This window comes from Bubalus bubalis, chromosome 4, assembly GCF_019923935.1.
Source record: "Bubalus bubalis isolate 160015118507 breed Murrah chromosome 4, NDDB_SH_1, whole genome shotgun sequence".
Lineage (NCBI taxonomy): Eukaryota > Metazoa > Chordata > Mammalia > Artiodactyla > Bovidae > Bubalus > Bubalus bubalis.
In genome coordinates, this window is record NC_059160.1 from 15,813,045 (window position 1) to 15,827,094 (window position 14,050).

Genomic DNA, 14,050 nt, shown 5'->3' on the forward strand with positions numbered 1-14,050 from the left:
ACCATCTCATCCTCTGTCGTCCCCTTCTCCTCCTGCCCTCAATCTTTCCCAGCATCAGGGTCTTTTCCAATGAGTCAGCTCTTTGCATCAGGTGGCCAAAGTATTGGAGTTTCAGCTTCAACATCAGTCCTTCCAATGAACACCCAGGATTGATCTCCTTTAGGATGGACTGGTTGAATCTCCTTGCAGTCCAAGGGATTCTCAAGAGTCTTCTCCAACGCCACAGTTCAAAAGCATCAATTCTTCAGCTCATAAAAAGCAGAGACATTACTTTCCCATCAAAGGTCCATCTAGTCAAGGCTATGGTTTTTCCAGTGGTCATGTATGGATGTGAGAGTTGGACTATAAAGAAAGCTGAGCGCCGAAGAATTGATTAGTTTCAGGGGTATAGCAAAGTGATATATGTATATTAGTTACATATATACATATATCTGCTCTCTTTTTTTTAACTTTTTAATTGTTTTTTCTTTTTAAGTTGATATTTTTTTCCTGCCTGCGAGGCTTGCAGGATCATTGTTCCCCAACCCAGAATTGAACTGGGGCCTTCCTCAGTGAAAGTACAGAGTCCTAACCACTGGACCACCAGAGAAGTCCCCCTCTGGGCCTTTTGAGTTCACCCCAAACTGTGCTCGGGAGACAGGCCCCCAGCGCTAGCAGCCCAGCAGATGCCAGGTGGAAAAGTCAGGCAGCTGGTAGCACAGTGCCAAGCATACAGCTGGAGGGGCCAGGCCTGTGTCTGGGGACCTCCTGGGACTTAGGTCCTCCAGGTTATTGCAGGGCCCTTCTGATGGCCTGTGGTCCTAGCTGAAATGACCAGGAGCTGGTCTGAAGGCATGTCCCAGAAAGACACAGTTGTCCTCACTCAGGGGCCAGCAGCTACTGTCCCCTGAGCTCTGATGGACAAATACAAACCTTCTGCACTGGATTCTCTTCTGGACAAGGGCTCAGCTCTGAAGACTTCGTTCTGCTGGGAGAAGCCTGGACCTGCAGGGGATACAAGTGACATCACATAGAACACAGTCAGCGACTGACCACCCGGGTCTGCCCGGGGCCCTGTACTTCACTGAGTGCTGTGGGCAACTGAACAATTGTCATCTCTGGGCGAATGGCCAAGGAGGCTCCATTCTCTGTGTCCCCTTCCCCCTCGGGCTGTGACGTCAGCCTTTGCCTTGACCCACAGCCCCTTTTCCAGCCTAGAGCACCAGCCCCACCCAGCCACTCTTCCTGACATCATGGGCTGACTATCCTTGCACTGGGACACAGACTGTCTGCAGGGCAACCCTCAGGCTGGCCTGGCCACGTAACTCACCCTTCAGGAAACCTGAGGGACCCAGGGATGTCTTTTCTCCAGCAGAGTCACAGTGTTCAAAGTTGAGAAAGAATGCAGAAGGAGGCTGAGAAGCGAGAGAAGAGACTTCGCCACATTCAGAGCAGTCTCTAGTGGATCCAGAATAACTGACAGCCTTATATGGGCCTGATCTCCAGTTCAGGCCCTGGAGATCAGCCTGTCAGCAGGACCTGTAATCCCCGCTGCAGACAAATTTGGGAATGGCTTTTTCTTGGTCCCAGGCCAGCTGCCCTTCTTAACTCCTTGGTGTCCCTTGCAGAACCAGAACCGAATGAGGGCATCTGGGGCGCTCTAACCAGAGGCTTGGCATGTCCACCCCGCAAGGACTGTCCCCAGGATGGGCTGATCTGGCTTCCCCAGTCCAGTTCGTGGTCTGGGGTGGTTTGTTTTGTCACTCTGCACCTGGTTTCCCCATCCTGACACTGGCAGGGCCTATACACACAACTCTCCAGGCAGAGAGCTTCCTGCTTGACAACCGGAGTTCACTGTGGCCTCATGAATGGTGGGATGGAGAGGGATGAAGGGAGAGCCACTAGGGAGCCGACTTAGGGTTCCTCGGAACCCCCGCTTGAACTATTGGAGATGATAAAGTGTCCTTGGGGTTCCCTGGTAGCTCAATTGGTAAAGAATCCACCTGCAATGCAGGAGACCTAGGTTCGATCCCTAGATGGGGACAATCCCCTGGAGAAGGGAATGGCAACGGACTCCAGTATTCTTTCTGTGGGAAATCCCACGGACAGAGGAGCCTGGTGGGCTACAGACCATGGGGTCACAAAGTCGCATATGACTGAACAAACACGTGCACACTTGCGCGTGTGCGCGCGCACACACACACACACACACACACAGTGTTCTCAGCAGGTGGAGGCCAGAGGCTCTGCCCAGTGTTGTCCTGCACACAAACAGGTGTGCTGAGCGCTGTTTTCATGATGGGTTTGGGGTGATGACAGGAGACTGATTGTCCCGTCTCTTCCCTAGGCCGAGAGCCCCAGTAAACAGGTGAAAAAAGAAGGTTTCTTTTCTAAAGGACACCCTGGCATATGCTACTGCTTCATGAGAAGCTTTATTTTTATTTTTAATTTTTTTTTGGACTAGGTCTATGTCAGCCTGAAACAAGCAGAATAAACAGCTCTTAAGCAAATGAATACAGTAATCCTAGAGAAGGCTCCGTGATGAATAACTTTCCATGAGTCAGACCGAAGGCTAACATCCACTTGCTTTATAAAGGGGAATGCTTTGTCATTTATCACCGGCAGCCTCTGCTAACAAGCTCCGGGTGCAGACTAGAAGGAGCCTGTCCAAAGGGGAAGCCCCAGATGGCCTTTTGGAGCAGCAGCCTCGCCCTGCAGTAGATCAAGGGCTTCAGGGCTTGCTGCTCACAGCTGAGCCGCCCTGTGACTTGATATTGTGTGTGCTCAGTTGTGTCCTTTGCGACCCCATGGACTGTAGCCCGCCAGGCTCCTCTCTTCATGGGATTTTCCACGTCCTCCATGGGTTGCCACGTCCTCCTCTAGGGGATCTTCCTGACCCAGGGATCGAACCCATGTCCTGCATTGGCAGGTGGGTTTTTTAACCACTGAGCCTCTGTGGCCTGATGGCTGTTGCCAAAACTCCCATAGATAGCTACCAGGGAATTGCTCCTCTTCATCCCCACCCGGAGAGGGTGAAGCCGAGACACCTGAGATCTGCAAACTGAGTGAGATTGAAAACCGAGACCCTTGGTACTAAAATCTTTGCTGAGCCCAGGAATGAATATTTAATATTAACTGTCAGGCCCATTAGACAAATGTTCTCTCTGCATGGGAAATGATTTTGCCTTTAGTGGCTCTCTGAGGCCACCGATCCAGCACCCCATCTTCTGCCAGGGTCACCCGGGCTTGTGGACTGGGAGCTGGACAGAAAGAAAATTGTCTGATCATCCCCACTCGACTCTATTTTATGCACTTGTAAATCCTTTTGATCTCTTCATTTTTGTTGTTTAGTCGCTAAGTCACTTTTTGCAACTCAATGAACTACAGCATGCCAGGCTCCTCTGTTCACTATCTCCAAGAGTTTGCCCAAATTCATGTCCAATGAGTCGATGATGCCATCCAACCATCTCATCCTTCTCCTCCTGCCTTCAATCTTTCCCAGGATCAGAATCTTTTCCAACAAATCAGCTCTTTTCATCAGGTGGCCAAAGTACTGGAGCTTCAACTTCAGCATCAGTCCTTCCAATGAATATCCAGGGTTGATTTCCTTTAGGATTGACTAGTGTGAACTCTTAATATGCCCTATTTATTCAGCCCCTGCAGTGGGACTCAAAGGGGTGACCTCATCCTTCGTTGTCATGCCCTGATGGGGAAAGAGGAGGCGATAGGGAGAGACAGGGGCCAGTTTACTGCCCCTGCTTGCTGGGGTCCCCACCTTGGAGTCCAGACCCAAAAGCACTGCCATTTCTCCCGCGGCCCCTGTGTGTGGGCGGGGCGGTCCGGCCTGTGGGCCCACGGGGTGGAGGACTAGAAGGGTGGACTTGACTCGAGGACAAGCTGCATCTGTCTCCTTGCCCAGTCTGGCTGGACGTGCACGGGAACAATACCCATATTCATCAGGGCTTGCCAGCCAGCCCACGTGACCTGACATCACAACAGATGTGGGGGGACGAGCCGAGCACAAACGCTCCCTTGTGTGCGCTCCGCGCTGTGCTGCCGGCGAGCCTCAGCTGCGGGCCTGCGCGTGGTTTGCTGCCTGCGCGGTTCCGGCTGAGCAGAGGGCACAGATGGGGGCAGTGAAATCACTGTGACACCTGCCGGCAGGAGAGGGTTCTCATCGCAGCATCCTGTTGTGTATTGTGGGGAGCATCCCTGCTTCAGGGCAGTCTCCCTGGTCCCAGGGAGAGGACAGCAGGGATGCCTGTGAAAATCATCCTCAAAGTCGTGATTATTCACAATTGTCGTCCATCCTTCCTATTGTTAAGATTGACAGTTGTTGATTGTACATCTTTTGTTGCTGTTGTTTAGTCGCTCAGTTGTGTCCGACTCTTTTGCAACCGCATGGACTGTAGCCTGCCAGGCTCCTCTGTCCATGGGGATTCTCCAGGCAAGAATACTGGAGTGGGTTTCCATTCCCTTCTCCAGGGGATCTTCCCAACCCAGGGATTGAACCCAGGTCTCCTGCATTGCAGGCAGATTCTTTACTGTCTGAGCCACCAGGGAAGCCCTGATTGTACATTATCTATACCTTAATAAAAAGATACCAATTTTTAAAATATAAGTTAGAAAAATCAACAGTAGCTAGCACTCGTGTGCACTTGGAGCACATCCCCTGATCCTCAAGGCAGTCCTGGAGGCAGGCATTTTTCTCACCCCTGGATTGCAGATCGAAAGCTGTTGTACAGACAGTGAAGTGGATTTCCCTGGGTCATAGAGCCAGTTTTCAAACCCAGGCATTTGGTCTTCAGAGCTGGTGTTCTCACATGTGACAGTCACCCCTCTCAGGAGTGGACAGAACATGCCTGCAAGCTGGGGAGGCCTGGGACATTTTTGCCAGTTTTCCCGTGGGGCCATGGGGGATGGAGGGGGAAGCTGGGTTAAGAGGATGGTCTCTGCAAGACAACTGTGCTTCTCAAGAAGATAACCGCATGCTGGGCCATTCTGGGCGTTCCCTGGGGGGAGTGTGGAATGACCAGGGCCAAGCCTGTGTTCCCTGTCCCAGGCCAGAGTTGTAGAACTCACAGCCTCTCACCACCCTTCTCCATCAGACACCTGAGTGTTTACAAACCATGTCACTTAACCTCCCTTTACCAAGGAGGATTCTTTGCATGCTTAAACTGGGGTGACTGAATTGCAGCTGTAAGATCCCATTGGTGTGCTATAAGGCATCTTTTGAAATTTCCTAGCAACCAACTGGAGAAGGTGATGGCACCCCACTCCAGTACTCTTGCCTGGAAAATCCCTTGGACGGAGGAGCCTGGTGGGCTGCAGTCCATGGGGATCGCTAAGAGTCGGACACGACTGAGCGACTTCACTTTCACTTCTCACTTTCATGCAATGGAGAAGGAAATGGCACCCCACTCCAGTACTCTTGCCTGGAGAATCCCAGGGACGGGGGAGCCTGGTGGGCTGCTGTCTGTGGGGTCGCAGAGTCAGACACAACTGAAGCGACTTAGCAGCAGCAGCAACCAACTTCTCATTTTACTTGTAAGGAAATTGAGATCCAGGGAGGGAAAGTGTCTTACCCAAGATCACACAGCAGTTAGAAGCAGAGTTGGGACTGAAGCAGGGTTCTCTTGCCCTTGGATGTTGTTAACTGCACATGCCTGGCTCCCACCTGCCATCAGGCATCCCCTTTGGGAACCTGGTCGAGCTGCCTGCCCAGAGCGTGGTTGTCTGCGTGTGCACAGCCCCTTCCTGATGAAGCCTTGCTCTGACAGCCTCTTCCATCAGGTAGAGAGGTCAGCAAGATGCTTGTCAGAGTCCCCAGGAAGTTAGTCCCTAGTTCGGAGGGTCTAATTTAGCAGGAGTGGATCCATCCCAACTGGAAACAGCTGATCAACTGGACCAGTCTGTCCTGAGTAGAACATGGGGGTCCCATGGATATTCTCTGTCCTGGGTTGGGGGCGCAGTGGGCACCTTGCTGGAGGGCTGAGGGTCAAGTGGGAGCGGAGGCTTGATGGGCAGGTCACAGAGGCAAGAGAAGACTTGCCCATAGAGGCGGAGAAGTCTGACTGGGAGATGGGGCTTGGATGCAAGGCCAGTGAGGATGTGGGAGAGGAAGGGGGATGGATCAAGAAGCAATTGGGCCTCCCGCTAACCCTGCCCCATCCCCCCAGGCGTCTATATTCTGATCGGAGCCGGTGCGCTCATGATGCTGGTGGGCTTCCTGGGCTGCTGCGGAGCCGTGCAGGAGTCCCAGTGCATGCTGGGATTGGTGAGTGTCCCTGTGTGCCCACCGCCCCTGGCCTCCTTCCCAGGATCCTGTAGACCAGGGGGTGGGGCGGGGTGGGGCGGGCCCCAGAGCCCTAGCCCCAAGTGTCTCCTCCGCTCTGTGGTGAGACACTAGCTCCTCTTCCTTCCCTCAGGCAACTAAATGCCAGGACTTTGTTTATCCCTTTTTCGAGGCCCACGTTTGCCTCTTTTCCCCGAATCCACAGGTACCTTCACCTCCTCTTCTTGTTTCAAAGTTTGTGTTACAGTTCTCCTCAAACCCCAGAGTGTATTCACTTCCTTCTTTCCTCAAATCTCTGGGTTTTATAAGCGAGTGAGGTTTTTTTTTATTCACTGCCTCTTCATTAACACCTTTAGAAATACCGGTTCTGACCTGGAAACTAATCCTGTCACCTTAAAAGCAAAAACTTCCAGCCACGTGGCAGAGCAGTCCTCCTGCGTCCCCTTACCCTCCTGCTCTCCTCCACGGCACCGCTTCCCAATCAAGTCTCTTGCTTTGTGAGGAAAAAAAAAAAAAGAAGTACTAGTCTGGGGTCTCTGATGCCTTCCCCCTGTGGCTTCTCCCCACTCCTGGCCTTGGCCAAGCGCTGGCAGCTCTGAACCTCCTCCTGCCCCTTCCAGGCATCCCTTCCAGCCCCCAGTGCCAGGTCCCCAGAAGCCTGGTCTCCAAAATGCCCTCTGCTTGTTTCGGCCAGCTGGCTGGGCCTGCCCCTAACCCCAGCCCTTTCTCTTCCAGTTCTTCAGCTTCCTCTTGGTGATATTTGCCATTGAAGTAGCCGCAGCCATCTGGGGATATTCCCACAAGGAGGAGGTAGGTTTTCCCGTAAGACCTCTTAAGGGTCAGGGGCGTAAGGGTGATGGCAGCAGAAGGGTATCCCAGCTGGTCACTTGGGTCACCCTTCAGCCATCAAACGTGCCCCTTACAGGAGCTCCCCAGGGCAGGGGATGGGAGTGAGCACCAGCCTCCCAGGCACTGTCACAGAGAAGGGTTCAGGCAGTATGGTAGGGTTGGTGTCTGCCTCTCACACCTCTACAGCGCTCCCCCAACTTCTCTGGTACACAGCTTAGGAAAATAATGTTTTGTGTGGCCTAGCCCCCTCCCCTAGTTTATAAACACATGCCACCAGCAGCCAAGAGCTATGCCACACTCTCGATGGATGAGCTGTGCTCCCCATTTCAAGGAACTTTGCCACTCATGTGGGATAAGGACTGACTGGTGTTACAAAAGTCATTTATATCCAGAAACCCCATGGGATTTGAAAAGCTGGCGTAGGTAGGCAAGGGGTGTCTCTTCTGGCTTTGTGGAGAGGGAGACATTGACCAAAACCTTGATGGAGAGGGGATGTCAGGAGGAAAGTTGGTGGAGGCAGGGGCTTCCTGGCAAAGAAAGGGTCTGAGCACAGCTGGGTGTGGGCTGGGTGGGGGGCCAGGGTGGGGCTCCATCAGAGCAGTGTTTTAGGGAGGGATGTTGTGTCATATTTATCAGGAGGGTCGAAAGAAGAGAGACAGTAGAGGTGGGGATGGGAGGTGGGGAAGGGGGGGAGAAAAAGATTTAATTATCCAGATGATAAAGGCCGCAGCCATGGAAGTAGAAAAGGCTAATTATGAAAGCTGCTACGGGAAATGCTGGATGTTGATCAGTTCTGGTTTTGGGGGTGGGGAGCAGGGGACAAGCATTTGTTAAATGGAGATGTGCCCAGGTGCAGGAGGATAAAAGTATCTCCTTCATATTATAATATAATAGCCAGTTCTTACCCCATATGTACTCTGCACCAGACACTGTGCTACAAGGAAAAAGAACTAGCTGGATCAGGAGTAGGATTTTTGCTTTTAATTCCTTATATTGAGGCAATTTAATTTTCTTTTTCTCGGTAGAAGGGAAAGAGCCAAGTGGGGCTACAGGGGCTAACCAAAGGTGCAAGCAGAAGGGGAGATGGCCGGAGGGGTTCCTAGAGGATGTGGGAGGAGGTGGGGGACCCCAGAAACCCTGAGGGGGCTATCCCAGTGGTGCGTCTGCCCTGTGACATTTCAGAGCAGGGGAATTTGTGGCTGCATGTGAGCAAATGGAACAGGTGACATTTGTTCATAAAGAATCCATCCCTGCTCATCTCTTGTCTGTGCTGCCCAGGTGATCAAGGAAGTCCAGAAGTTTTACGAGGACACCTACAACAAGCTGAAGAACAAGGACGAGCCCCAGCGGGAGACGCTGAAGGCCATCCACACCGCGGTACACCAGCTTCCCGTCCCCCCGACTTTCTTCCGAACTCGTGTGCATCTCTGCTTCGGTCCTCGTTATCTGTCTCTCTAACCCCCAGTCGTGCCCTTCTCTCTGCAGCTGGACTGCTGTGGTTTGACCGGGGTGCCAGAACAATTTTTCACTGACACCTGCCCCTCAAAGACTTTAATTGACAGCTTGAAAACGAAGGTAAGCTTAGCACAAGACCCTGTGCCTTGCCCAGCTGCTCTGGGTAAATCCCACCAAAGCGGACATGCCTTCAGCCCCCTTGATCTGTGAGGACAGCACTGTGGTGCTTCCTAAACACCTCTTCCCCGTGGGAAGCACCCAGGGTGGCTGTCTCCTTTCTCCCCTACCCTGGGTCTCTGATTCCTCCAGAGCAGCAAATCAGAGACCCGAGAAGTAGCAAAGCATTCTAGCTGCCTACAGCCGCTGGGCCTCCATCCAGCCGTCTTGCACAGCGGGTGCTCCCAGGCCTGGACTCTTGCCTTCTAGACTTGTGAGCAGCTTGTGCATGTGAGCTGGAGCAAATGTACAAACTTCCATAATAGTAGTAGGAAGTAACTCTATGGCCAGGCTTCCCTGGTGGCTCAATAGTAAAGAATCTGCCTGCCAGTGCAGAAGACACGAGTTTAATCCCTGGGTCGGGAACATCCCCTGGAGAAGGAAATGGCAACCCATTCCAGTATTCTTGTCTGGAAAATTTCATGGACAGAGGAACCTGGGGGGGCTACAGTCCATGGGGTCAGAAAAGAGTCGGACACAACTTAGCAACCAACAATAATAAAAACCCTATGGCCAGATAAGACACGGATCCCAAAGCAGGGGCTCACCCCTCTTCCTTCCATAGCTTCTTGCCCAAACTTGGGGGACCCTTTCCTGGTTCTCCTTTCCATCCATCAGCCAGTCCCCAGCCCTCGCTTTGGAACCACAGCACCCCAGGGGTCAGATGAGTGGCATGGAGGGGAGGGGGTGAGCCTGGAGTAGGGCTATGTGTTGATCTGGGTCTTGGTTTCCCCACTAAGCCCTGCCCTGAAGCCATCGATGAGATCTTCCGAAGCAAATTCCACATCATCGGTGCCGTGGGTATTGGGATTGCCGTGGTGATGGTGAGTGTCAGGGGCTTTGGGAAAAAACCTTAGTAATTACAATTTATGAAGCTCTTCCTCTGACCAGCCACTGTTTTCACTAATTTATGAATTTATCAACTTATTTAACCCTTGCCATACCCATGAGGTGGAAACTATTCATATTCCCGTTTTACAGATTCCAGAGAGAAAGAGAGAGGTTAAGTACATTGATCAGAGTCTCTGAGGTCAGGAGTGAAGCATCTGAGACTTGAACTCAGTGTTTCTCCAGAATCCATTCCCACTACCTTAAAGGTTTCAGGAATAAATGCAAGGTGATTCCATTGTGTTTGGTCCACGGGCCACACTTGGAGCAGCAAGGATGTAGGTCACCCAGACACCCTGTTAGTGATCCCCAGATAATCTTCAGGACATGTTTTCACAAAAAGCAGCTGCTTTTCCGTGTCTTATGAAAGCGGTTTCAGTAAAAGCAACATGGATGTGAACTCTCTCACCTCCTGCTATGGTCAGAAAGACACCCAAAGGTGAACAACTAGAAGGGGACCGAAAGTTTCCAACCATCTCTCTCTTGCCAGTCAATCCCCAGAAGCCGTCAGGGGCCAATCAGGTTCCCCAGGGGAGCCTCCACTAGGGAGTGATGAAATTCAGTAGGGAACACAGCCCTCTGCCCGTTGCAAAGACTCCAAGAGAGAGAACCACTTCCTCTCTTAGTGGTAATTGGCACCCCTACTCTGAATCTAGGAAAGCCTTGAAGCCACTTTCAGTAAAAAGCACAAAAATATAAGGACTTCCTGGTAGTCTGGGGGTTAAGACTCCTCCACACTTCCACTGCAGGGGTCACACATTCATTCCCTGGTTGGGGAACTAAGATCCCGCAGGTCACGTAGTGTGGCCAAAAAACTTTTTAAAGAATTTTTTTTGAAAAATAAAAGTAAAACTAGAATATGAAACATAGACAGGCACAGAGGAAAGTGAAAGTCTGGTGAGGGATATTGGAATAGTTGGGATTTGAGCATTACATTTAGCTCTGGGTGTGTCTCACACTGAGAGTTCACAGGAGCTGGCTTGTGCAGTGGAAGTGTGGCGTCTTAACCACTGGACCACCAGAACCCCTCCACTGTCGCTTGTCGTGACCTCATTGGCTCCCGTCTACCCCTCTCCCTCCACCTTCCAGCAGAAAGTCAGGCAGTCCCTCACACCTCTTCCTGTCTTCCAGATATTCGGCATGGTTTTCAGCATGATCCTGTGTTGTGCCATCCGCAGAAACCGAGACATGGTCTAGAGTCAAGCTTTGTGCCCTGAGCAGGAACGTTCACCCGTGAAGACCGCTGGTTATTTTCGCGGGGTTCTGTTTTTATGGGTTTTTTTTTTTTTTCCTTTGCCACTAACTTTAGTATTCATTCTGCATTTCTAAACAAAGTTATTCTATGTTTGTGTTTTTAATGCTTTATTCAACATTGATGTTTGTAGTTAAGGGACTTGGGGATTTGGGTTTGCTTTGGTTTTATATAAATATATATATTTTTTGGTCATTTGTTTTTGCTTATTATATTAAGCAGAAATCCTGCAATGAAAGGTACTGTTTGCTAGACTCTAGACAAAAGATATTGTACATAGCGAGATTTTTTTGTGTCTTTAAATAGATAAAAATATCTATCAAGTCTAATCAGGTTGTAACTTAATGTTAAAGACAATTTGATACATAATAAAAGATGATGACAACATTCCAAACTGGTTTTGGAGTTTTGCCTCTTTTAATTTTTTAGAGCTGCTTATTTTTTCAGGCGTCTTTCACCTGCTCTTTGCTCGTGTTTTGTTTTAATATTTATTTATTTATTTGGCTATGCCAGGTCTTAATTGTGGCGTGTGGGAGCTAGTTGCTTGACCAGGGATTGAACCTGAGCCCTCTGCATTTCGAGCACAGAATCTAAGCCACTGGTCCACCAGGGAAGTCCCTTTTGTTGCAATATTTGTTTATTTGCTTGACTGCACTGGGTCTTAATTTCAGCATGCCAGATCTTTCATTGCAGCTCACTACAGGCTTAGTTCCCCCGAGGTACGTGGGAGCTTAGTTCCCCAGCCAGGTATGAAACCCACGTCTCCTGCATTGGAAGGCAGATTCTTAACCACTGGACCACCAGGGAAGGCCTGGCTCTGCTTGGATGAGAAGTAGGTGGGAAGGTTGGTCTCCCTGTTTTACTAGTGAAGACATCAGGACATGGAGAGATGAAGGAATTTTGGTCCAGATCTCACCATTGTTCACACATCAACCCTGGAACCTAGCCCAGGACTTTTCTTGCAGCAACACAATGTGTCTGGAGGATACAACTATAAACATGAGCTCCCTGATGGCAGAGTCTTTTACTCCCTGCCGCAACGGCACCCCACTCCAGCACTCTTGCCTGGAAAATCCCATGGACGGAGGAGCCTGGTGGGCTGCAGTCCATGGGGTCGCTAAGAGTCGGACACGACTGAGCAACTTTGCTTTCACTTTTCACATTCATGCATTGGAGAAGGAAATGGCAACCCACAACAGTGTTCTTGTCTCGAGAATCCCAGGGATGGCAGAGCCTGGTGGGCTGCCGTCTATGGGGTCGCAGAGTTGGACATGACTGAAGTGACTTGGTGGCGGCGGCAGCGGCAGCGGTACCCTCAGGACCCATTGTCTAGTCTATAGTAGGTACTCAAAGTTTGTCGGTTGGATACATGAGGATATACCCATCAGGGTTTAAACAGAGACTCAGAATATTAAATACTTTTCTAAGGGATTTGACCTTACCCAACCTCATGAGGATATACCCATCGGGGTTTAAACAGAGACGCAGAATATTAAATACTTTTCTAAGGGATTTGACCTTGCCCAACCTCAAGAGCTGGTTAAGCAGTCTCTGTAAGAAAGTCCACAATCTAGCGAGCTGTTCAGAGCATCAAGCCGGCAATTATGACAGAGTGAGATAAACAACATGAGGTTGGGCGCAGGGGAGTACAGAAGCGTAGGAATCCTGTCTTTATTTTCCACTTCTTGATTCTGTTTGGGCTCTATCTTAACATTTAAAAAAAAAAAAAAAGAGAATCAAAATGGCCCTGAAAGCCATTACAATAAGAATTCAGAACACCAATGTTCAGAGCAGCATTGTTCACAATAACCAAAAGGTGGGAACAACCCAAATGTCAGTCAACAGATGAAGGGATACACAAAAATGCAGTAGATCTTTAAAATGCAATATTGTTTTGCCTTCAAAAGAAATGAAGTTCGAACACAGGGTGCAGTAAGGATGAGCGTTGAAGACGTGTTGCCAAGCAAAATAAGCCAGATAGGAAAGAACAAATACTGTCAACTTTTGCCCCAGTTCTATGTTGAACTCTCCTCTGCTCAAGCCTCTTCGTCAATGTGCATGGACTCTTAGCTTAAATCTTCCCTGATTTTGCTATTTGGGAAATGTGCTAAATCACTTCAGCCATGTCCGACTCTTCGAGACCCTACAAACTATACTCTGTCCATGGGATTTCCCAGGCAAGAATACTGGAGTGGGTGCCATTCCCTTCTCCAGGGCATCTTCCCTGCTCAGGGATCAAACCCAGCCCTCCTGCATTGCAAACAGATTCTTTACCATCTGAGCTACCGACCCCACTTTGAAAAAGACCCCCAGTGTTCACCTTAGTTTCAGAAAGTAATAAATCCTTTGATATGATTTTGGGTGACCTTGGTCTGCAATGCCTTGAAGCAGGGCTTGGGTTCCCAGCCCGAGACTGAGGACAGGTCTTGGCAGTAAACACACCAGATCCTTATCACTAGACCAGTGGTCAGTAAAAGCCCTGGCCCTTTGGCTTTGCAGAAAAGAAAGTTGTGAAGTAAGTAAAATTTTATTAAGAGGACAAAGTATACAATATGTGTGGATAGGCACACAGTCAGACTCAGACGGAAGAGCGAGTCACTGAGTCGCATCCTCCCGGCAGTTTGAATTACTTTTTTGGTGTATTTCTTCCAGGTTTCCTTTAGCTAATCATTTTTATTTGCCTGGTTCACAGTCCATATTTCGTATATCTCAGGATCCTCCCATATGTATGCACACATCTCTCAGTCAAGCTGGATTCTACCACAAAGGCCTCTGGGTAGACCAGCATTAGTTAGCATCACTCCCCTTTGACCTCCAAAGACCGTTTCTGTGTGCACATGTGGTCAGGGAGGTCTCCAGACTTTGAGAATAAGAAATACATACTCTGGGCAGGGCCAGCTGCCCCCTCACCCCTTGTGTTGTTCAGTGGCTCAGTCATGTCCAACTCTTTGCCACCCCATGGACTGCAACACACTAGGCCTCTCTGTCCATCACGAACTCCCAGAATTTACTCAAACTCATGTCCATTGAGCCGGTGAAGCCATCCAACCATCTCATCCTCTGTCGTCCCCTTCTCCCACCTTCGATCTTTGCCAGCATCAGGATCTTTTCAAATG

General features: G+C 50.1%; 1 protein-coding gene across 1 annotated transcript in view; it reads left to right on the forward strand.

Annotated features, from left to right (window-relative positions):
* CD9 (CD9 molecule) overlaps positions 1–11,328 on the forward strand; it is a 35,318-nt gene extending 23,990 nt beyond the window's left edge. Inside the window, exons 3-8 of the mRNA XM_006065777.4 lie at positions 6,159–6,256; positions 7,010–7,084; positions 8,402–8,500; positions 8,609–8,698; positions 9,535–9,618; positions 10,814–11,328. Of these exons, the coding sequence (XP_006065839.1) occupies positions 6,159–6,256; positions 7,010–7,084; positions 8,402–8,500; positions 8,609–8,698; positions 9,535–9,618; positions 10,814–10,879 (512 nt within the window). The 3' untranslated portion in view covers positions 10,880–11,328. The remainder of the gene's footprint in view (positions 1–6,158; positions 6,257–7,009; positions 7,085–8,401; positions 8,501–8,608; positions 8,699–9,534; positions 9,619–10,813) is intronic.
* The last annotated feature ends 2,722 nt before the right edge of the window (positions 11,329–14,050 follow it).